At 41.6% G+C, this 25,693-nt stretch overlaps 1 protein-coding gene across 11 annotated transcripts in view; it reads left to right on the forward strand.

The window, feature by feature from the left end:
* Nucleotides 1-25,693, forward strand: part of celf4 (CUGBP, Elav-like family member 4) — an 86,408-nt gene that overhangs the window by 15,463 nt on the left and 45,252 nt on the right. For all 11 annotated transcript variants that reach the window (XM_069711976.1, XM_069711928.1, XM_069711956.1 and 8 more), the window contains exon 2: nucleotides 8,577-8,659. In XM_069711976.1, coding sequence (XP_069568077.1) covers nucleotides 8,577-8,659 — 83 coding nt within the window. The remainder of the gene's footprint in view (nucleotides 1-8,576; nucleotides 8,660-25,693) is intronic.

Genomic DNA, 25,693 nt, shown 5'->3' on the forward strand with positions numbered 1-25,693 from the left:
TAAACACACAAGCATTACCTGCGGGCCTCTGATAGTAAAGCAAGCAAACTCCGCTCTCCATGAAACCCAGGCAGGCTTGTATATTCCTACTATTAAAGCCCTGATGTTCATGTATGCAACCCAAATCACTAAAGAGATCTCTCAGTCTTGAAGACTGCTTCCTGGAGAGTTTTAGATTCCCACGTTAGTCTAAACGCTGTTTTAGAGGTCTTTCCACTCTGCCAAGCATAATATTCCCAAATGAAACACTGAATTGTTGTAATTTGCACATGAAAATGCCCATATGTTATCTATCCTACATTGTTATATTAGTCAGCATCAGTGAATTTCCCAGAGAGACTGACCTGGTAAGTAACGGTGCAGACTTTTGGTTCGTCTTCGGAGTCATTCAACATTTAATAATTCATGTCATGAAAAGCTAAATTTGGGTCACCCAAACATTTCCGGACGAAATGGCTGAGGTGGGATGAGTGAGGTGTTTCGTCTTCTGGGATATTTATCGGGGACAGCTTGAGACATTTGATGTGCGCGTTTTGCTGTAGAGGGAGCTTTTAACAAGTTTGTGTGTTCAAGCATTTTGTGTTTTTAATGTGATGAGAGTTGTTTAAGAAGGTATTTTACTTTGTGGCATGAGAGCTCAAGCATCACATGTAAGCCGCTTCGACGTGTGTGTACAAGTGTGTGTCCATATGAATGTGAATGTTTGCGTGTGTCTCGACCCGCGAGGGACCGGGGGTGGAGGGGTGTGCGGGGTGTAGGGTGACTGGGGTTGGTGTGAAGCCGGTGACTGGTGGGGCAGGGGGGGGGGGGTCACCATCCTAATGATGCATTTTCTACTCCATTGATTCAGTGGCTCTGCTCTCCAGTAAATCCTTCACATGCAACACATTAAAGCCAGCCCTTTTTCCTCCTTCACCAATCGATTAGCACAGCTTAGAGACGGCCACTCGGGGAAGCAGAGCAAGAGATGGGACTTGTTATCTTCAGGAACTCACACGCACACACAAACACACACACATTTCAAGGGTCTGTTTGTTTCTCACAAATTTTTCATCATAAAAACAGTGTGACAGTGTTCAAGAATTGTTCTTGTTTGCAGTTAATACCTGTAATCTCGTGCAATCTTTCTTATGATTTACTAAGAGTACCACTGTATGGAGATACGGGAATGTGATGTACAATCACGAAGAGTTCTCTAGTTTAATATTCATACTTTTACTGTCAGAAATCAAGTAATTTTTCTTCCCTCACAAGTTGCCCACTCAGTTTTGGCCATCTCATAAGCAATTTATTCAGGTTATTTTTCACTGTGTTGCTGAGAAGTAACATTGGAACCATCAGTGCGCTTTGATTTGGCATGATGATGTAATAGTTTTGTAGAAAATGCCCAGTTATTAAAATTTATTTTACACCCTCCAGTCAATCAGATCTCAGTATTCACCCAGACTACAACATAATGACTTCTATTTGATGATCTTCATATCCTCGTCTCAGAAAGTAATTTAGTTACAACTGGACTCACTTTTATTGTTCAGAATTACCACGTCCTGCACTTTTAAGAAAGAGAAAAATGTAGGAGGTACAGCAGTGCTGTCCCTTTGAGATTCATCCATCACCTGGTTATCAACAATTGCTCTTGTCTTTTCCTCCTCCCTACTACCCTCATCGGCGTGCTCATGTGGGTTTCTATATTACGGACTCCTTTTGTTTCTCTTAAGAGAGGACAGAGAGATCTGCATATAGTCGCATGCAAGAGCTCAGACTGTTATTACACATCATTACAAATGAATTCCCCCACTTATTCATGATACTGCCCCTCAGTTCTGTCTCAGTCTGCTGAAATAATATCGTACTGAAGACCAACATTGATTAGTCCCTGAAACAGCTTCTGAATTTTTAAGGCCTTTTTTTACAGGATGAAAAAAATACTTGATGTGAATATTTGAAGTTTTTTTCCTGCCCCGTTTGCACAAAGAACAGTACACTTCTCGGAGCTCATATTGTGGGCTTCAAAGTGCTTTTTTATTTAATCAGGGTTTACAGTTGCCAATTAAAGATTTTAAGATGATACGAGAGAAAGTTGGAGCGTTCCTGGAGACCTTGGCCGTGTCCCCTAAAATAGCCTCTATCCTCTGTCTCTTTTTTCCATGGTGAGTAATGATCTGAAAGGTCAGCAAAGGTGAAGGGGATATGAGCGACTGCTGCTTACTTTATTGAATTACAATTCCGCGCAGAACCAAAAGTGAGGGGGCTTGTCAGGGTGTTTCACTTTGATACCAGATTTAGTGGGAGATATTTAACTTTGAGCAGTCAGTTTGAATGAATCCAAAACATTTCAATATACAGTGAACCCTCGCTATAACGCGGTTCACCTTTCACGGTCTCGCTGCTTCACGGATTTGCATCGTGCATTGAAATCACATTACGACTATATGTAACGTAGATATATTTAATGTCCAGTTCTATCTATTTCAATTGTAAAATAAAGGTTACTACTTCACGGATTTCGCCTATCACGGTTTCTATTTGGAGCGTAACCCCCGCGAAAAACGAGGGTTCACTGTATATCCATTCACACAATTAATTCACAGCCCATATAGTTGTTAGAGGATTGTGGTGAGAAAAATCCATAGGAGAAAAGGCAGCTTTAGAAATTATAGTTGTAACAGCTGTTTACTTTATTTTTAAACTTGGAACTTTCTGCATTGCAGCTGTTAATTTTTCACTTTTAATGAAATTGAAACTGAATAGCAACAATCACAAGGCTCTTACTAAGTGTCCCAGTTACAGCAGCACAAGGGCAACTGTATCATTCTTGAATCAGAAACTCTTTTAATACAGAACTTATTAGTATTCCTCTTCTGCACTCAGTGGTACTCATTTTCACCATATGACTGAAAGACCAAGGCTTTATACACAATTTCTCTGAACACAATAAGTCAAGAATTTTCGTCTTTACTCTGACCCGTTTCAAGAGTGAATTGAAGAGTGTTATCTAAGCCTTAGCACTCACAAAAATCCAGTCAGAACGTTCTTGTCTTAAGGTCAATCTTTTAAAAAGGAGGAAAAAAAACATTCTTCTGTTTATTGAGCAAAGGCTGTCCTTGGTCAACCCTTTCAGGCGGAGATAAGTGCTAACAGAACTGAGGTGGAGGAGACGTTGAGATTTCTATTGACTGACTGAAATTGGACAGCCTCAAACAAAGTTTGGTGCCAAAGTTTTTTGGGGCAGAGTTCCAGAGCTATGCAGAGCAGAGTTTCAGCTGTGCTGTGGATAAAGCTTTTTAATGCTATTGACTCTTTTTAGGCTCTTACCAAGATGTTCTGAAATATTTAAATGATCACTGGGAGTTTCTCCCCATCTGTGGGTGGGAATAAAAGAAGAGAGAGAGGAGGGAACATTTTTATGTCAGCCTTTTACAATCCCTGAATTAATAGGCATGAGATAATTAGAGAATTATGTGCAATAACATTGTCCCTCAAGTTTTCGAGTCTTGGGTGGCACCAGGCAATGCATGCTGGTAAAAAGTCACTCATGTATCCAGTAACACTGCAAAGCACTAATTCAAGAGTATTTTTTTGTTTTAGTGGGAGCATAATTAGTTTTTGAAGAAATTTGAAGATTAGAGCATCCTCATTCACAGCCACAGAGGTCACAGAGGTCATGATCTCTGCACTGTTTATTGTTTAACAGGGTTTTAATTACCTAATAAGGAATTTATATTTTGTAATTGCACACACATTACAAATATTGACACTAATGTCTCTTGACTGGCATTAGGAAAAACAATTATCTTCCATCCATCCGTCCATTTTCTACCCGAGTGTGAGCAATTTAGCCCAGACAGTAAAGTTTTCCAGCTTTGACTGGATCCGGAGGTGTTCCCAGCCAGATGAGATAAATAATCTCTCCAGCCTGTTCTGGGTCTACCCTACCAGTTGGACATGCCCAAAAAACCTCCAGTGGAAGGCGTTCAGGAGGCATCATAATCAGATACTCAAACCGCCTCAACTGGCTCCTTTGGTGCACATGATCAGTGCCTCTAATCTGAGCTACCTCCAGATGTCTGAGCTCCGCGTCATTCTTTCGGTCACTACCCTAATCTCATGACCGTAGGAGAGGGTTGGAAAATAGATCAACTGTTAAATCCAAAACTTTGACTTCCAGCTCAGCTTACTCTTCACCAAAACAGTCCGCTTCAATTCCTGCTTGACTGCTGACGCCACACCGATCCGCCTGTCAATCTCCCAATACATCCCTTACTCGTGAACAAGTACTCAGTACTTAAACTCTTTCACATTTCATTTAATTATCTTAGAATAAATTAAATACTGCATTACTTTTTAGTATTTGATTGAACCCTTTGATAAGTCACAACACCACCAAGAGACAAAGCACTAATCAGTACTTTTATATTAAGAATGGATGACATGACAACATGAAAGTGGTCACTCAGACAGACAAGCCTTGTACGTTTCTACTCATTGATGTGGTGTTACAACAAATATTTTGTTTGGTTATATATTCACTGCTCTTATCAGTGCTGTTTCCAGCAGCAGCAGGCGACTGAGTATACCTGCGCAATAACAAAAAGGCTAGCAGGCAAAGTTAGCAACTGGCCTGAACATTTAGCTGATAAGGAGCCAGATATTTCCCTTCAGAGTTAAAATGTAGCTAAAAAGAGAGCGAGTATGTGACTCATTCTCCAGTTGGGCAGAAACACGATTTCAGATGGGGGATAATGTTGCTTTGTGTCTGCTGGATGTGTGAACAGGCAACTGTCCTAGCAAGCCAAAATCCCTGCTACAGCCCTGTCCTCTTTATGTACATGATACGCCATTAAACCAAGGCTAATATATCGGAAATACCAACAGGAAACCTTCTGTTAATCATGTATTACAACTGATATGCAATAATATTTCTTCATAATTCATGAAACTATCTTTAGTGACAACAGAGTACATACAATGGTTTTCTCAGGTTTATAAATATATGAATCCTCGTGTGAAGTAAGCAAAATAACAGAAAATACAAAATGACGCCTCTCTAAACATAAACACGTAAAGGTTTCCACATTGTCAACTTGTTGGGAAGCTGATGGGGCAAAGACAGCTCGTCAAGTCAAGGTTTTCCATAGTTAACAAGGTAAAAGCTCTATGCGGTCCAACCCAGCTGTCGTTTGAATAAGGCCCGGTGACAGTTGGTGGATTTCTTTCTTCTCCCCCCACCAGAAAGTATTCAGTCTCCACTATTCCCTTGCTGCTTTCTTTCATCTTCTCTCATTTCCTTTTTCTCTCTCCGTCTGACTCTCCCTCTTTTTCGGTTTCTCTCTCTTTCTCGGTGGGTGTGTGTCCCTTTAGGGTGTCTGCAGCAGTTGAGATAAGAAGCGAGTGTAGGACACAGGGGGATGGTGTTCACAGAAGCTAGGTGATCTTATCTCCTCTCTCTCCCTCGCTCACCGAGCATCCCTAGCTGTTCTGCTCTTCCTCTGCTGTTCTCCTCCCCCTCTCCCTTTTTGCTCCCTTGCCCTTTTCTCTCTCTTCCCTCATCTCTTTCTCTCACTCTTCTCTCACACACACATTCTCTCAGATCCCCTCTGCGCTGCTGTTGATTTGAATTTGAAGTGATGGGAAACCAAATTGGCAGCATTGACAGCAGAAACAAACAGCTTATCTCTCTCTCCTGGGCCAATATGGGTCTTAGTCAGATACTGGAGCCGCTGCCAGCATCTGACTTGTGACAATGATGATAAATTGAACGTTTGTTGACTGTCACTTTTCATGTGTGTGTATGTGAATGTCTGCATGTGTGTGTGTGTGTGTGTGTGTGTGTGTGTGTGTGTGTGTGTGTGTGTGTGTGTGTGTGTGTGTGTGTGTGTGTGTGTGTGTGTGTGTGTGTGTGTGTGTGTGTGTGTGTGTGTGTGTGTGTGTGTGTGTGTGTGTTTCACCATGTTAGCATCTCTGCCTCATCCATATGGGTGTGAAACCTAATTAAATAGAAATCCTGCACAGTTTTGATGTACTTTGATATTCTGTATTATACTGTTCTATACTTTAACTCCTCCACAATATTTTTTTATATTACTTTTATTTGCATTTATTTGACAGATAAAATTACTAGTTAATTTGCAGCTTTTATACATAAAACATATTATTATAATATAGAATGCAAAAGTGTACCAAACAGGAGTACTTCTATCACAGTGGGTACTTCAACTCCAACCATGGGGCACATGATGATGATAGCTAGGCTTATTGGAGAAAATAGAAATTATAATTTGGTAAATTTTACATATACATATGTTTTGTTTACAAATAAAATACAAGTTGTTGTGAAAATTATCTACAATTTTTAGTGTCAACAACTACCAGCTACACTCAATTACACGCGTAAACCTAAATTAAAATAAAGCTTGACTTCTGAATATTTCAGAATCTGTTTTATATGGAGAAATCATATACATCTTTATGAAACTAATAGTATGTAGTACACTTTGAACATAATGTCCACGACACAATTTATTTTCCCAATTAAATGTAAATGCCTTGATTATATTGGTGGAAAAATGCAAAACTCTTGACAGGGACCATTCTTTTTTTATTATGAGTACTTTACATTCTGATAATAGCAAAAAAAAAACAATTTTACTGAAGCACAATTTTGAATGTAGTAATGGAGTCTGTTGACACTGTGGTGAAGAGCAGTGTTGTGTATACTGGCTACGGTGGGTGGCTACGCTCCAAACATGAGTGAGTGTCAGGCGTATGAAGCAGAGGCTTGCGTGTCTTTCCTATGGGATGGCGCTGGCATGTAGTGTTAACACGACAGACCCGGGGAGGACGAGGAGGTAGCCAAGCTGTCAGCGGCCAGCTCCCATTTCGCCTAATGAGAGAGAAGCCCGTTAATTAAAAACACCAACAGGCTGAGCTCCCCAGTGTCCCACCATCAGGACGACCTGGGGTTAAAGACATGGAGCAGAGAGGACGGGGAGCATGCTGCGTCTACATACAGTAGGTCTACATGCTGCTGCCCTCAACAATAAACAGCCCCCAGAATTTAAAAAAAAGAACAAAGACAACCACAATTGGGTAGAGCTATAGGAAGGGGGTGCTGTCTTTAAACTGCACTGTATTCGCGTGTTTGGGGGGAGGGGTCCATGATAATCATGTAATGCTCAGTCCTTGATGTTCTCAGAACAAACTGAGTTTCTTTTGTCTCTTTGTGCTCATGTTTGCTGCATGGCAGCAGGGAACAGTTTGCCAAAGTCTACATGAAGACGTCTGTAGTTCTAGAAATGAAAAAGAATTGTCAAAGCCAATGCAGAATTTTTTTTTTTTTTTCTTTGTGCTGTATCGTTTATGTCTACCTCTTTGTTCACCAAAAGAACTTTTTTTTCCCCCCAAATCTCTTCTTGTAGTTATCGTTGTGAAAGCCCAGAGACCAATTGTCTCTAGTGGAGGATTTTTTTTTTTTTTCCCCTTTACAGCATTTACTTTAAATTAGTTTGATTAATATTTTCCTATTTAAATTTTTCCAAAGTCTACACCCACCCAAGAAAACAAGCAAAACATGTACAGTGTGAGCTCAAATTGTGTTGTGTCACCGCAGCCTATTGTGCAATTGTCTTTGTAAGTATTTTATTAAACTGTCAAGCACATGAATCATTAGCCTTGATCTGCAGATTGACAGTTTGTCAGCTCTCTGACAGTGGTTTGTGCCTCACTGTCATCGGGGGAGGGGGTGGCAAGGGAATGGCTTACACGTTCCCCACGGCTTCTCCTTCTTCCTTGCCTCCTGCATCTCCATCTCCTTTCCACCCCCACATGTCAGCCCAGGTGCTAACAAAACTGAGGATTGTGGGTAGTCTTGAAACATATGGAGCAGAGAGATGGAGAAATGAAGGGGGGAGGGAGGGGGAGGGTGGGTGAGAGAGAGAGAGAGAGAGAGAGAGAGAGAGAGAGAGAAGCTGTCAGGCTGTCTATCCCTGTCAGAGCCGCCAGAAGAGCGCGATGGACGAATGGATAACTGCTATTTCAGACTGCCAGGGAGGAAGCTCAGTCAGATTGGATGTGTTGATGTGGGCACAGCGGCTCTCACGCGACAGAATGCACAGATCGTCGCATGTCGCTGCAATTTTTGGTTCCACTTATTCCTCTTTGGCATGCGTGTGGATTGCGTTTGTAGACACATAAATGTTCCATTTGTTCAGTCACTGAAATGCTGTTCATTGTGCACAAACACGCACAGACGTACACACAAACACGAGCGAATTCCCAGCGCGGCCATGTTGACAGAGTTTCAGAGCTGTGGCTGCAGGCTTACTCTGTGTGTTCCTGTGTGTGTCAGTGTGTGCTCCTATGTGTGTGTGTGTGTGTGTGTGTGTGTGTGTGTGTGTGTGTGTGTGTGTGTGTGTGTGTGTGTGTGTGTGTGTGTGTGTGTGTGTGTGTGTGTGTTGTTTTTGACTATTTGCTGATGATTGGTGCAGCCCCCTCTCGTAGCCGTCTCTCTCCTTTTCTGTCCCAAGTTCACGTAACATAATTATGTCTTTCTCTTTCTCTGTCTTGCTGTATTTCAGGCTGTGCCTTCCTCACCTACTGTGCCAGAGAGTCAGCCCTGAAAGCCCAGAATGCATTGCACGAGCAGAAGACCCTGCCAGGAGTAAGTCATACACAAGGAACAACCCAGAAGCAAAATCTTACATAAACACGTCTTGTCTTCGGTCACACACGCAAACACAGATGTTCATTTTAACATGTAATGCCTTATATTTATTTCAAATCAAAGGGGACTCTCCGTTTTTGCCATGCTTGTCATGTACTGTTTATCACAGGCTATACACCAGATGTGGGCACATCCATTCTTTCTCTTAAAGATCCCTCCTCTTCTTCCTCCCCCCTCCCCATCTTCTCCACCCCTTTCCCTGCCTCCCTCTCTCTTCCATTTGACACACACACACACACACACACACACACACACACACACACACACACACACACACACACACACACACACACACACACACACACACACACACACACACACACACACACACACACACACACACACACACACACACAAACCCATAGGGAGAAACCACACAGCATCACATCATAGGCATACTATTTATAGTCCTTCCTCCAGTTTGTGTAAATGAGTGTGTGTCTGTGCGTGTGCATGCACCCATGTGTGTGGGCAAGTGTGTGAGAGAAACACGGGAAGGGATGAAAAGGCGGGTGGGCGGATGGATGTAGGCTCTTTCTACATTTATGTGCACGCTTCGCATTACGCCCCGGACTGGCAGCAGCACAAGTGTGCATCATGAACGTACCGTATGTCACGACAGCACAGCTTTACGACAGATGTTCACATGCGCTGGATGTTGCTCACATGTACAATGCAGCTGGAAGCAACGTGTGCTCGTTTGAATGCTCATTGAATGCATGACAGAATGAAGAAGTTCTGACAGTGTCATAGAGAAGGTGTAGTCTTCAGTTGTTGGGGTGTGTGTGTGTGTGTGTGTGTGTGTGTGTGTGTGTGTGTGTGTGTGTGTGTGTGTGTGTGTGTGTGTGTGTGTGTGTGTGTGTGTGTGTGTGTGTGTGTGTGTGTGTGTGTGTGTGTGTGAGGAATTATGTGCAATTTGAGCATTTTCTTTAGTGTGTACATGATTTTGTGATTACATATTTGTGTGTGTATCTCTGTCACCTGAATGCATGCGTGTGAGCGTGCACATGAATGCGGTGCACGCGCCAGCTATGCATGTGTGCGTATGTGTCTGTTAGGAAGTTTTGATGCGTTTCTGTCAGGCCTGGCTCGGTTTGCTCTGTTCGTTTTTAATGACGCCTCCAGGGAAGCTGACAGTCGCCGTGTTGAGCGCACAGCCTTTGATGTGAGTGATTATGACATCACAGACGTGCAGTCGAGAAGAGCGGAGGAGTGGGGATCCGTGCTCTCAGTTTTTTTTTTTTTTTTCACTTCCCAGTGGCATATTATTCAGAAAGAAAGAGGGAGGGAGAGACAGAGACACAGGGAGAGAGAGAAGGAGAGATTAAATATTTGGCCAAAACCAGAATGCGATTTTGTGTTCACACAAAGTGTGCTGCCAATTGATGTTTTTGCTTTTGTTGCTATTGTATGACATGGACCAAAATATATCGAGCACTAAAACAACATTTTCATGCGTCTTTACATCTTTAAAGGAAAGACACTGCATTTGGCTTCACATGTGCATAGTAATGCATCAACAGCTAAATTAAATGTAATCAGTCACTTGCAATCACATTGTTTGAGAAGGAAATGCTAATCAGCACGGCCTTTGCCAAGGGAGGACAATCTCAGGTTTGCATTTGATCGATGTTGAGCGTTAAATAAACAAAGGTAATGCCATAGGACAGACCTAGATGCTCAACAAACCCTGAAGCAGAGTATTCGGAGAGGCAGACCAGGAGATTTTTGTTGCTGGTAAAGGTAAAGCCAACAAAAAAGAATAAATGAGTTCATTAGAAACAGAACGAGGACTTGGCCCTGGAAAAGGCAGTGGGACGTTTTATGGTGCATGATTACACCCTCTTTCCTCCATTCCTTAGTGGGTTTTTTCACCTGCCTTCTTCTCTCTCTTCTTCCATCCTCTATCAATCCCCCTCTCACCAGCCAACACAACCAAAACCCTGCAAATGAAATCCCTTTTTTCCTCCGTTAAAGCCTCTATCCCATTCATTTCATGTCTCGATGCGCTTTTTATCGTCAAATTTGCTCCCCAACCCTTACATTTAAAAAGTTTTCTGCCGTCCTTCTTTTTTTTGTTTTTCACTGCCAGGTGAGCTGAGAGAAGAGGGGATTTGGCTTCCGAGTGGAAATGCCCTGTAAGCATGGCTGTAGGCTGTTGGTGTAGCTCAGACAAAGTACTGAGGGCTGCCTTGTGTGAATGTGTGTGCGTGTGGGAGTGTGTACGTGCATGCAGCTGAGTGTGTGCAGTGTCAGGAGAGACTTTGGGTAAACAAATGACAAGCAGAAATACTGATGTTAAAGTGACACTGACATTGAACTACTGGTGATAAATGACAAATCGTTTTCACATTCCTCATTCTATTATAGCACTATAAACTACAGGTGCACAGGATTATGCTGATAGAGAGTAAGTTTCTGCTAACATAATTAAATCAAATCCACTGACAGCTGAAAACAGTGTTATTGCATTGTTTGAGGACATTCAAAGTTCTCTGTATATCTGAATGATAAACCAATCCAGTAAAAGAGAGTGAAGTCAGCAGACTCCATGGAAACATGGATGGATCACTGAATGGCCAAGAGGTCACAGGGCCGTTAAGCAACAAAGGTAAGGAGTATAAAGTTTGGCTATCCCAATCATTACTGTTTGATCATGATTCCAAATTGAGCATTGAGTTCAGTTCAATATATTTCGATTTTCTTTTCTAACATAATCCGGTTACACAATGTGTATTTTGAAAACCTCTTATGCAATGAGAAAATTTTACTTGCACTAAAACATTTCTCTGATCTCTTTCCTATTATATTTTGCAGGAGACAAAGTACATTTACTCAAGTTCTGCACCTAAGTATAATTTTGAGGGACTTGCACTTGAATTAAGTATTTTCCATTTGCACATTTCAGAGTACAGAGTTTAAAAATGAAGGCTGTTTTTATATTTGTCTGCTGAACGGGGAACATTTCTTTGTGCTGGTTTAAGAGGCGGCACCACAAGCGTGATTTATGACATCACAAATAGTTTGGAAGCCAATGCTGGTCCAATATTCAACTTACACAAGTATGATGTTAAAACCTCCAGAGCACATACACTGAGAATTAACCTTCTGTGAAGTATGATACATTTTGTGTCGAGCAGTTCAACTTTAGAAATGAAATTTGCATATATTCATGGTTCTTGAATTTTTTTTATTTAGGGAGAAGTAAGGGGACATTTCTTTAGTATTCAAAGCAGAGTATTTTAACTCAAAACATTTTTTATTGGTATCTTTAAATAGGATTTTTTAATGCAGGATTTTTGCTTGTAATAGAGTATTTTTACATTCCTGCATTACTTTTACTTAGTAAGTAAAGGATCTGAATACTTCTTCTACCCTTGATATAGTAATATGAATGTAATATGGTGTAATATCTGTGGAGAAGTGTGCCAGTGTGGGTTTGCTGTGACAGAAATCTTGGAGAGGATTTGGATTCTTTATCTACGGCATTAAGAAAATACTGATGGTTTGGTGATGTTTTTAACATAATTGACATCATTACGGCTGTTTCATAATCGTATCCATTCCTGATAGTACAAACAAAAAACGAATATAAAGCAAGATGTCACCAGTGAAAAAGTTTTGTTTTCTTATTTGGGGTACACAGTTACTGAGAAGATAAATTGAGTTATTTTTTCTTTTCTTTCGGAGATGGTGATGTGAGACAAACCTAAAATGGGGCGCGTCCCAAACGCCGGGCCCTGACTGCCATACTTGTGATCCTGTGCTCCAGATTCAGACTCGTACTACTGCAAAAGGCATTAAAAAGCTCCTCTATTGATTCTGGCTAAAGTCCTCACGAGTGGGAGGGTGAGTTTGCGTGTGCACGCGTGTGTGCGGTTTGTGTGTGTACGTGTGGGTCACAGGGTGGAGTTGCAGAGCTGGAGCGAGTGCAGCGTGTGCACAAACCACTGGGTACAAATACCCACCAGCAAATCTTCCCGCACACATATAAATACTAACACCTGAGAAAAAAATAAAAATAAGAAAACAGATCTGGGATCCCCTCAAACGCACTGTCTGATATAGAGTATAGGCCACAGCACCACCATATGCCCCCACACGGTGCATAAAAGGAGCATGCACTCCTGAGCACCGTGTTCCAGGTTAGAAAATAATACATACAAATACACACAAACAGGTACAAAACACGCCGCTGATACTCCCAACACATGCACTCACACTCCAAAACCTTCTCTTGTAACTGCAATACAACACTCCTCGTAAACACTTCCATTCAACAACATGATACTCTGATTCTAGAAAGAGAGAGCAAGGTAAAGAAACAGGGAGAAAGTAAAAGAGAGAGGGAGCACGCTGGAGAGAAATACGGCGTCGATTGACTCTCACTGTAATAGTGAGCCAGATGAGAAAATATAGAACACTGTGAATCAATGCGTCATTTCAGAGCGCTTTCACGTACACAAACACACACACATACACATAAGCACATGAACACGCAGAGTTTTCAGCCCAGGGGCAAACAAACAACAGAAAAGACAGGAAAGCAAATGAATAGCAGGAGGGAGGAAAGAGGAAGGGCTGGATGAAGGCAGACTGGAGGGAGTGGGAGGAGAGGTATAGTGCCTCCATGCCGACTGATTTGTGTCTGTTTCCTTTATCAACACCCCCCACCCCCCCACCCCAATCTCAGTTGAGATAATGCCAGGGCAAGAAATCTATGGCATTGATTGGCTCTTGCGACCCAGTTTCATGGCAACTTTTTCTCAATAAGTCGCCCTCATTGGTCAATAACCAGGCTCCCCAGGTGAAGTGGGTGAAGAGATGTTTGGATGGGTGTTTGTTTCCTCTAAGCATGCAGAGTACAGTTGGCTTGCTCCTTCTTGTAGATTTAGATTGGTGGCACAATGTGCAGGAGGCATAGCTGCATGTCCACATGAATAATGCCACAGACCCTGGAGCTAAATCGTCCCTTCCCGCTCCCCAAAGCCATCACCCCATCAACCACCCTAATCACCCTTATCCAAAAGAAAACTGTTTGCCACATAACGTGCTCCGTTTAAAGAACACACGCTCATTGACAGAACGCTGGAGTGATGCACAAGCAAGTTTTAGCTAAAATGACTTTGGCGCACAAAATCAATAGGCATACCTAGGCTTCACAAAAACACACAGATTTCTGTCAACTCATAGAACTAATGAGCAACTTATTTCAGTCTCATATGCCCAACAATAAAAAGTAAGAGCAGCATGCAGGCAGTAATCTGGGTAACAAAAGAATAAACAGTATCCAGTGTCCAAACCGGAGCAAAGCTTTTAAGTGAGGCAGTGAGCAGTCTGAATCTAGCAGGTCATAAGCCTGCAATAAAAATTCAAATGAGTCTCCCTGGCAGACAGTCGAAATGCAGGAAGGCTTTGTAAAAATTGTGTTTACAATAAACTCAGAGTTAAACATAGATTCCCTTTTTTGTTGATAAACCCATCACAGTTCATAAATTATGGAAGTTTGTTTTCTTCTAACAACCTATAGAGGGTCAAAGCCTTGTTGGATTACATACGATATACGGCCCTGTTCACGTCGTTTTATGCACTTTTGGTCTGGGGATTTTTATGGCTTGAATTAGGCCCCTCACTTCCAGTCAAGGGACATCTTCATTCTGTAGCATACAATTAATTTATTGGGCAAAAATGTGATTCTAGCTTTTTGCCATCATTTTGGAAAAGACACAATTTTTATTTTTTGTCATTACAACGCTCTTGACTTGTCCACACAGAACTATTGACTTCAATCCCATCAAACACCTTTAGGATGAACTGAAGCAGTGACTGTCACCCAGACCTTTATCACCAAACATCATTGGTCTTCCTCACTAATGTTGTTGTGGCCGAATGGGAGCAAATTCCTGCAGCTTGTTTCCAAACATGTGTGGAAGGCCTTCCTCAAAGAGTGGAGGCTGACAGCAGCAGATTAATGCCACTGGTTTTGGTGAGATTGATTAACTAATTGATTAGTGTCCTGAACATATGGGCTTAAGCTGTCAGTACTGTGTAATCCAATCCAAGCAAAGTGCTTGTCGGATAGTCGAAAAGCATCTAAAAATCCTTCACTCCAGCATCACATCTTCCCAACATTGAAAGGGGAAGGTGGGCTGTGTCCAACAACTTCTGTAACTTTTTAAAACAGACAGTTACACATTCACATCCACTTCATGCTGCAGGTGAGAAGATTGATCTTCTGTCCTCTATTAAATGTTTTGTTCTACATCTTCTTAAGGGTGTTTTCCACACGTTAACATCGTGTCTCATCCTTCTTTACAATACGATGGCTCGTCTACACGGTGGGATGGCACCGCAAGACGCTAATAAAGAAAATATTTTAAAGGTCTGCTTTGATACATCAGAAATGCTGGAAATGGATTTTCACTAATCTCATATGGCCTGCTGTGTTTGGTTGTCCACATACTTTTGGCCATATAGGACAGCTTTGGTTAAACCCCTTTAAGGAGTAAAGCATGAATGGTGCTGTAATTGTAACAAAGATCATTACAAGCCTCCACACCATCTTTTGTCATATAAAGTCTGAATGCTCCCATTATCATTGGGCTCCAGGCCTGATGTTACAACCTCCCATTGCCAAGTGGAATTTGAGCAGATTGCACAAATGAGAAAAATTCATCTGTCTCGAGGCAGTAGTTCACTATAGTCCAATAAGCCAACTAATTTCAGAAGTGGCGCATGCTACCCGCTGGGTCAATAGATTGATGATCCATATGTGAAATTACACACCTTTTTACAACCAAGCCGTACTGCAGTGTGCGCAGTGTCATAGTGGCAACCCACTTTTTGATGTTAATCTCATTTAAAAAGGAGCATTTGGGTATTGGCCAGGACTCCCAGTGTAACTGTTCCCAAAATCAGACTTTAGCAAAATGCCCCATTACCACTTATCATTATTATAATTTCAAATTACACATATTCTCCTCTGATAAGAAAAATGAATACCAATTTTTGCTCACGGAAACAATGAAGACAAAGAAGTCTGCAGCAACCGGCAGCTTTGCAAAGTGTAATACGCCCACTAAAGGAATGGATTGAACTGTCTGAACAATTCTAAACACCTCTGCTAAGTGCCATTATTGGGTGATCCAAATGTTTATATTTGCACTAAAAGCACTTCAGAACTTTCAGAGGTGTCATGCTCCTCTCAACATCTTAGTGTTACGCTGGCTCAAGCTATTGTCACAGTCTGAAATCAACTTGTCCTTTCTTTGAGTTTGTATTGATCCTGAAAAGCGCAGCCTCACAGTGCACCCTTGAGTCTTCATCCTCAGCAGCCTGCTCCACTGAGCATTTCCAAGTGTTAATGTCACAACTGGCACTTTAGGCCTCTTCCATGTACTCACCAGAATGGAAAGTGGTAAAAAAAAAAAAAAAAAAAAGAGAAAAGAAAGTCATTTCCAGGTGCAGTTTAATCACCTTTAGGTAAAAACAGAAATGTTAGAAAACCTGCCAACTCCCAACGCCCTGCATTTCTTTATTGATATAGACAATAGCAAAGACTGTTGCTGTGGAGAGGACAGAAGCATGGGCTTCTGCAGCTCCAGTTATTCCTAAAAAAAAAAAAAAAAAAGCTTTAATAGCATCCTAACCAGTGTGCTTCAGCCCTGGCCTCGCGTATAGTTCACAGATTTAAGTATCTCCATAAGCTGGTTGTGATCGTCATTCTGCCATTGTCATAGTTTTACCTCCTGCTGCCGCTGCTGCTGCTGTATTGAGTTCGCCTGACTCCAGCTGCTTTAAAGCATCCTGCCAGTTCAGGATTTTCTTTTTCTGAATAGTTGTATGTCACACTGCTATATCTATTTGTCTTTTTCATGCTCTCAAGCCCCCACACATATACAGCACATTGTGCCTCTCCACAACACTATACAGTTCAGCGTTGTGTGGATATATTTTATTGTAGCCTGTTCAGGTAATTTACCATGCACATTAAATGTTGAAGAACAGAGAAAAGATAACTGGAAACAATAAAATGCTATAAATCAGTCACACATCCAATATAATTTATCTATTAAAGTGGTGTTTTATTGATCGTTGGAGAATATTATGGTCCGGACTGTATACCTTTCCTTTCTGTCGAGCATAGTGTGGCCTGAGTAGTGCGTTCAACTCTCAAGTCTCTCTCTGAGTTGTCAGTGTGGGACTGAGCAGATGCTTTGAAACAGCAGAGAACATTTTCATTAAGTGATCTCGTTTTTTTTTCTCTTTAGTTTTACAGGGCTCGTGCAGCTTTTAGTATACAGCATGAAGCCCACTATACTCTGCTTCTCTCTATACGAGTTTCCTCTATTAATCAATGCTTTACAGTTTTTCAAGGAGACCGACTGCTGCTATGAAATGAAAGGTTATTGAGAATAGTCGTCTTTAAGTCCTTTGATTTGACTGGAATTCTCTTTAAGATATTTAATTTAAACAATGAACATTTGATATCACCTGTTTTCCAAAATGGCTTTTATAGAATTTTGGAATAAAGCTGCTCCAGTGTTTAAAAATTAATGTTAAAGTTACTTTCTAGCTGCAGTGTTGGTTCTTTAGTAGCAGAATTATTATTAAAGTGCTACTTTGGTATTGAGATAGATAAGACATATATTATTTCATAATGACTGCAGTAAAAAAAAAAAGTTTTTTTTTTTAAATTACAAGCCCAGTTTGAACAAGGGTTTTTATAATGAGAACAACTAAAAGAAAAATTACTGTCATTTCAAAGCAAAGGGGAATTGTCATGTAATGCCTGCATTGCTGTTGTCTCTGTCGTCTTTCATCATAACCCTAATGGCAGAAAACTATTCAAGGAATGTATAACTGATGGCAGAAGAGCTAACAGTGTAGGAAAGTGAAAACATATAGAGAATGATTAGAAAACAGCAGCCATTGATTTGTGACTGGCATTGACCACAGTCCTGAACGGTTTAAAACTAGGGCCCAGTGGTGAGCCATGCTGCAATATTAATGTTGTTTTTCCACTTATAAAAGTTGTTATGAAGCACAAACTATCTCCACAGTTTTTACAAAGGGCTTTTACTCTGTAAATACCGCTCTCATGCTCAGTGGTAATGCACAAAGAAAAAACAAAAAAAACATTTTACTGTGTGACCTTCACCACCTCTTCTTCACTGCAGCCACTGGAACATGTAATATAGTAATTTCAGGTTGGTCAGTTGACCCGTATCATCTGATATGTTCGACAGAGTGAGATGTGGCATTCGGAAATCTTATTCCTGGCCCCGCAGAAGCAGCTGGCGAGCTGGTGGCCAGCAGATGTGATAATGACACGACGCAGCGGCTGAAGCGGGATAGCGGGCCGCGACTCAGGCAGCTTTTAATAATTGATGGCAGCCAAGGCCCCGGATTGGCCAGTAATTGCATTACAGGTCACTTCTCAATAGCAATTTGTGAAAGTTGTGGTGATGTGTGCCGGGTGGCGATCAATAGGCACTGCCCAGAGATGCGGCCCCCTCCCACCCCTCTCTCATGCTCTCTATCGTTCTGTTTCTATGAAGGCAAAGATGTCTGATGGAAATACTTTCTTTCAGGGTTCTCTGCAGCAACACGGTGGGGATTATTTCACTCTGCATCAAAATACTTAAATTTAAGATCCCAGCACCCGTCAAACATATTAACCACTTCAACACTTCTTTTCTTATATATATATAAATATGTATCGCACCACTTTCATTTTATTTCTAGGTTTTCTCATCTTTCTTTGTTCTCAGTCCATTAAAACAGTTTTTTGGTATTGCCATTGAGTTTTATTTTCATTTTTCAGTCTGACAATGTGTTCGTGTGATAGAAGTAGACGCAGAACTATCTGGCGGATGCAAAGGTGGAGGTGAGACTTTTTAGATGCTATAAGACCAGCAATGTAGCAGTAAGTGGCAGCAGATTTCAGGTGAGCGTGTGTGGCCGCGGTGCACTGATTAAATACTGGTTAAATACAGCATCATAATCAATCCATGTTGGTTGGGTATATTATAGCCTCAAACTGACTGCCTGAACATGCTTGGATTTTTGGAGTGTTTCGAAGCTCGACCCTCACAAAGGACATCATTTGATTTCCTTTTTCAGCCGGTCTCTTGTGAGTTTCCCAACTCTATGCAAGTGCAACACTAAATCACTGGAGGCACCCTTTAAAATAACAATACATGGCATACAGTGTGTGGCTGAAAGATAAATGAGTGAAAGGCAGCCTCAGGTTCACAAGGTTAAAGCAGCACAAGAGCTCCAACTCACCCTCATCACAATGCACAGAGTGTTTTACTTTCCACTGGAGTGCCAGCTGCGAGCCGGTGCCCCCTCTGGCTCCCTGGCTGCACCCATTCTCATGGAAGTTATTTACTGTTCCAGCCTTTTCTTTTTTTCTTGTTCCCATTGTTGATGTCTCACCCGCTTTGACATGTAAACTATCACTGTGTCATTTCACTGCATCTGGTGTCCATTCTTTTTCTCTCTTTGTAACTGTCTCTCTCTCGCTGTCCCCCTCTCCTCTGCTCCTCCTGCTCCCTCTGCTGTGGCATGGAGAGGAGCAAAGGAAAGAAGAGTGGAGGAGACAGTAGATTTTGCATGCTCTAAATACAGCCTCTACATGTGGGGTGCTGTCATCAAAGGAGAGAAGGGACAGGGAATGGTTCAGTTCTTTTGTGATAGTGTGTGTGCACGTGTGCAACTGTTTGTGTATTAATTTGAGCAAACATCAAAGATGCTCCCTCATCCATCTCTCTGTTTTTCCTCTCCTTCTCTTCCTCCCTCTGTCACTCTCTCTAATGCTCATTTTAGCATCATTTTGTCCGCATTGCCTTTTTTTGTTGTCGTTTTTAGTGTTCTGCTCTGCCTTTGCTAGCCTGTCTGTTTTCGTGTGTCTCACCTCTCTTGCATGTGCTTGGTGGGGTGTGACAGCATTGAGAAGTCACCAAAGAGGTAAATGATGATAGGCCATCCATCATGCTTTATGGACTCTGTATGGTGCTGCCGTGGAGAGTGGCTGCACTGTGCAGTAACTCAGAACACTCTGTCCCTCCATATAACCTGGCAGGGGCTCTGCTGCTCGCCTCGCCTCTGCTGGGTGAGTGTTTATGTGTGTGAGATGCAGGAAGAGTGTCAGTCTGACTCACCCACTTAAGTGTTTCTCTGTGTGTGTTTGTGATTCAGTGTGTGTGGATGAGTGAGGGAGGAAACAGAAAGAGTGTTTGTCCACACTGCCAGACCATGGGCAATGAGCTTTCATTATGGGCTGATATTCCACTGTTGGGAGCATCAACTCCGACTAGCAGACACATCATGCTCTGTGTGTGTGTGTGTGTGTGTGTGTGTGTGTGTGTGTGTGTGTGTGTGTGTGTGTGTGTGTGTGTGTGTGTGTGTGTGTGTGTGTGTGTGTGTGTGTGTGTGTGTGTGTGTGTGTGTGTGTGTGTGTGTGTGTGTGTGTGTGTGTGTGAGAGGGAGAGGGAGAGCGAGAGCGAGAGACAAACAGAGAGATAGCATATGCAACCCTTGAACCTATTTCTATATCTTTCTACATCCTTTCTTTTTCCTTATTATTAATCTATAAAAGTGTAGCCACAGTTTTTGCAAAAAGTAGTTTTAGAATTGTTTGTAAGTTTAACAATCAACAGAACAGAGACATTGTTAGTGTTAGCGGTTAGTGTTGTGCTTCTCCTATGGCAGGTCAAAATGTCTGCAATGAACTAATTTGCACTCATTTAATTGCTGTTAGAGGTGTAACAATACATAAAATCCACAGTGCAGCATGTTTCCTGGTTTTTGGATCACAGTTTGGGCCTTTTTCTGTTCAGCATAGAAAACAAAAGAAATTCAAACACTATCAGTGAGCGATATGGCCCTAAAATAATACCACTATATTTCAGGGCATTTCTGTGATAACGACATACTTGAAGATATGACAACATACTGACAAATATTTTATTATTATTTTTAAGAACTTACAGCTGCAACAAAATAAGTGTCATAATTTTATGTGTTAGCTTAAAAGGGACAGTTTGCCTTCAAATATTGTGGAAAAACCACATATTATTTTGGTTTGTTGTTCATCAGATGTTTTGGAGCCAAACCAGTCGCTCACCTGACTGGACTCCATCACTGTGAACGCAACTTCAGTCGTGATGGTTGCCATACCCATGATATGAATTTTTTTTTTTTTTTTTCATATTAAAAATTCCACCATAATTATTGTGAAAGATACGATATGGCTCATCCTGGTCAATATTTTTGACACTTATTTTGAAAAGTGTAAACATAAGCATCTAATTAGCCAAAAATTCTGAAAACGAATTAGAAAAAAAAACCAAACACAAACATCAATAATGTTCCATTACAAGACCTGACATACTCTTAAGTGTCGAATTAAAAACCTCACTTAGAAAAGTGCAACATATTCAGCATTAAATTTCTCTCTTTGTGTCAACACAGGACACAGTCATCCTGTCTGAATAAACTTCATTGGAATTGTCACTGGACAAATCCAACTCCAGCTTTTTGCTTATGTTCAGTGAGAGCTTCACATAGTGGCCCATTGATGGGCCCCTTTAGTGCGGACAGAGAAGTCTTAGTTTCTAGTTTTGCAGGAAGGTTGATTAAAATGTGAAGTAATTAATTAAGAAGAAATTAAAAGAATTAATAAAAGTTGCAAACTGTTTTCCCAGAATTCAAGGCTGATCCTACTAGCATATTACAGCTAGATGAGAAGTGGTGCACCACCAAAATGTTCTGGGTGGAAGGGTAGAATTTCTGTAAAGGGAGTGCAAAAACGTAGACATAAATAGACTTCTGACAATAACTGTTTGGTTCACAGTTGGAACAGAGAATCTCATATCGAACTGTTCAGAACAAACACATACTGTTACACCCCTACTGTGTACTGGCCCTGCTGCGATCCTCTCCTCCGGCAACAACTCTGTGAAGGTCTGTTCAGATTTTATGTTAAAACAATTCTAGAAGTTACAAGTTAAGTCAGTGTAATGACACGGGATGTGCATTTGCCCAGGGTGGCATGAATTGGGGCAACAATGTCTCTACATGAGTCAAGCATGCTTCAGTTTGAAAAGTTTGCACTCCTGATCCTGAGGCTTTATCTGCTTCATAAACATAGAGAGAGGAGAGAAAAGGAAAAGTGAAACAAAATAAACAAAAGAACTCCTGCTGGACATGTCTGGTCTCTTATAGGTTTTGTGCAGCAACACAACACTGGCAAAAATCATACACACAACTACGAACTGCTGAGGCTGCGTATTAGCTTAGGAGAATCGTGAATTTTGTCGTTTGTTTTCATACACTTTAATAGTGTTAGGAAAGGGCAAAAAGAAAAAAAAAAAAAAGATCTCAACACACATATGGCATGTGAGTGTTGTGTTAATACACACTTGAAAAAGTCTGAACCCGGTGCACTAAACACAGCAGCAACGGTACCACTTGGCTGACAACCATCTCACATCTTTACATCCCTCTCACTGCCTCACAGCATCACCTGCATCCGTTTCTCTTTCTATCTGCCTCTCCTCTCACTCCATTCTTCTCTTCAATAACCCCCTCCTCCTGGTGAGCCCTTTCACACTTTTCTTTTGTCACCTTTCCACATGGAAGAACAATTTCTCAGAGTTTTCTTTCTCTCTCTCGCTCTCTCTCTGTCTGCCTCTGTCCTCCTCTCCCACACTTCCTGTCGCCGCCACCACTAGATCCAGAGGGAATCACAGCATCTGAACCAAATGTGCCACAAACTTGTCAGATGATGTTTGTTTTACACCTCCTTCCCCGTACTTCTTTTTCAGCACGCCTGTGTGTTTTAACGCTGTCTACATATTTGACAAAGTGCTGTGACATGCGCTGCACCCGCACGTCAACAGACTGAAATTCTGCAGCGTCATTAATGAAATAGAAATCTGCAGGGAGGTGGAGGGAGGTGAAAGGGGGTGGAGGGAGCAGCGACCAAACTGAGTCACAGGGTTTGTGTGATAATAAGGTTTGTATGTTCAGACAGCTTGTTAGCAAGACTATAAGTAAACAACCTTTCCACTGAGGGTCCGGAAAAACTTTGAATACAAGATATTTTGCTGAACGCTAAAGGTGTTTAAGGGACAGAACTTCTTGCCACCAAAACAGAACCTCTCTACCCAAATAAATGAAGCACAAACTCTGGCTCCACTTCCCTAAGGACTTTATATATGTGTGTTGAATAACTAGTACTTATTAGAGCCGGGCTTAAAGACAGACTGGAGATTTCCCTTAGCCTAAGCCAACTACTAGAATCCTGATTCCAGTGGATTTGACGGAATCCAGTCAGAAGAGTTGGATTTGTATCAGCAAAACTAAAACTCACTGGGAGACCAGGATCAGATCATCTGGATACTTAACTGAGCTATTTAGTGAAATGATTATAAAACAAAACCTGTTGCTTTTTAATGAAGCAAAGCTACATGAAGGTCGATCCTGGAAGTACAGTGAACTTGGCCTTCCAAAGTTTCCAATCTTTTAAAGTATTTTCTGATAGTTGATAAATGGTGGTCAGGACTAAAGGATACAAAAAGTAGGGCAAAAGAAATAAGCAAGAAGGACAGTTAAGGGTAAGTCTGCCAAGAAGTATTGTAACATAGCTCTGGCAATCCCACATTGTAAGTACACCTCTAAAACTCATCCCAAACTTTGGCAAGACGTGGTACCCGCACCGGCATTCTTTATGAAAGTCACACCCCCGTGAGAGGAAAATGATTACGTTGCAAAGAAGACAGGGGGCGGAACGGGAGGGGGTGGGAGAAAGAGAGAGAAGAAAAATCACTTTGATGGATTATGCTTCTCATGGGACAACCTTGTAACGTTTTTGGACAGGAGTCTAACTCGCCCAGATCCTCTGTTAGAGCAGCGATTCACTCTTTTTTCTTCCATCTCCTTTTGTCATCCCAGACGTGCTCTGGCTGTGACAATCGTGCCAGCGGTGATACCTAATGATACCGCTTGCAGGAACTAATTACTACCAGTGATTAAGAGAGGAGACATGGCTTCTCCCGCACATGCTGTCTTTGCGTGGGGGAGCTTTTTAATTGCCTTTGCCAAATAAATGATGGCCAAAGATGCATGGACCCAGGCTTCTTAATGGAGTCTTAGTGGCAAAGAGCGAATACGTCAGGGCCCTTGGCACTCCCTGAACACAGATGGTGCCGCCTGTTCACAACCAGCGCCTGTTGTTGATCAGTGCGTTAAGGGCACCTGTGAAATTAAACAGACAAATGAATTCCCCGCCGGCTGCAAAACAGAATATTAGCATTGCATGAAAGATGGCTAAACTGATGCATGCATTAACTGCTTTTCGTGCCAAAAGGCAGTGCATTTTAATGCAGTTAGACAGAGGTCCGGGTCTGTAAAGTTACCAAGGGGAGCAAAGATAAGACAGTAGTAGCAGTGTAATCTCAGCTGGATGTTGGAGAGGTGGTGCTTGTGCACATTTGTTAGGCCTTAAGCACATCTAGACCTAATTAACAATCATGTTCCACAGCAAGGTTGTCTTTGGCGAGGCTCCAGCCTAACCAATAATTCATTTACAGAACAGTAACACATCTTCATGGGTAGTAAAGGACTTAAAAGTTTGACATGGCTCTTGCAGGAGCACTTAGTGGTAAGCTACCTAGTGAATATTTTCTCCTTTAGTAACTTCTATTATTAACTTTCTCTGTGCTCTAATATTTAAAATGTCTGCTTATTCACCTCATCATGCTTATAAAATCTAATCTGCAAGAATCCTGTTGATCTTTTTATTGATTTCGGGGAAACCTTAGGTAGTGAGAAGACAGCGTATTTGTGTTCTTTAACCGCACTTCCCAGTGTCCCCTTTGAAACTGTGTTACCAGTTCTTTGACTGGGCTGACAGCAGCTCCCTTAATCCCCAACAAGCCAGGATGAAATGAACTATTGACACAAGTGAGGCAAACACAAAGGCAGATTTTAGGATGGTGTCTAAGAGCACGCCCGTCTACAGAGACACTGTAATATCCACACCACATTAACACATCAAACATGATGACCTGATAGATATTTCATTGCCGCAGAAATGCTACAGTTGCCTCAAAAACATAACCAATCACATAAACCAAAGGCATCTGCTGCTTAGTAAACTTGCCAGTGGACACACTGCACATTAGCACAAACCCATACATCTAAATGACTGCATCTCAATCCAGGCACTCGTCCAAAATAATGATATAATCAATGTGAAATCGCAGCTAATAAATGACAGTCCAGTAAGTCCAAGAGGGAAAGATCTGCATCACTCTCTTGCCATCTCAGTTTTTTTTTTTTTTTTTTTTTTAATCTTGGAAGGGCAACACTCGTGTTAACTCATAGACAGCTGCTTTTCCTTTTAAGCCTCTCTGAGCAAATCATGTTTCTCTAGACTTTAAGTGTGGGCTTCTGCAGATAACGCTCTGTTCATCCACTCAGTCTTGGTGACTGCTAGTAGTACTGCTTCTGCTCATACAGTAGTAACTACACAGTTGTATTTGTGCTATTACTTAAAGCACACCAGAGGATTTTCTTTTTCACCAGGAAATGGCCACCCACTCAGAACTGGCTATTGTCAAATTCTGCAAAATGCCATCTCACAATTAGGTGCATGTCTAATGCTGTAACTGCTGTGCATTTCAGCATCCCAATACAATGCCAGTGTATAAACACTCCACTTGAGCTATAGTGAGGAAGCATGGATAACATAGATAATTCACGGATGTATTTTCTTCATGATTGTCTTTGCTTGAATATGTCTGATAAGCAGATAGGAGAACAGAACTGATGATGCAGGGGGACAAATATTTTCTATCCTTACCCATAATCAGTCACATCTGGAAGATGGACATTTAAGCATCAAATTGCTTTGTGTTTTTCCCATTATATTTTTGTATCTAAAATTGTGTTTGGAGT

The sequence above is a fragment of the Brachyistius frenatus genome, unplaced genomic scaffold, assembly GCF_029030835.1.
Source record: "Brachyistius frenatus isolate BFR_SWC_R1_liver_20210118 unplaced genomic scaffold, ASM2903083v1 Contig_4, whole genome shotgun sequence".
Lineage (NCBI taxonomy): Eukaryota > Metazoa > Chordata > Actinopteri > Embiotocidae > Brachyistius > Brachyistius frenatus.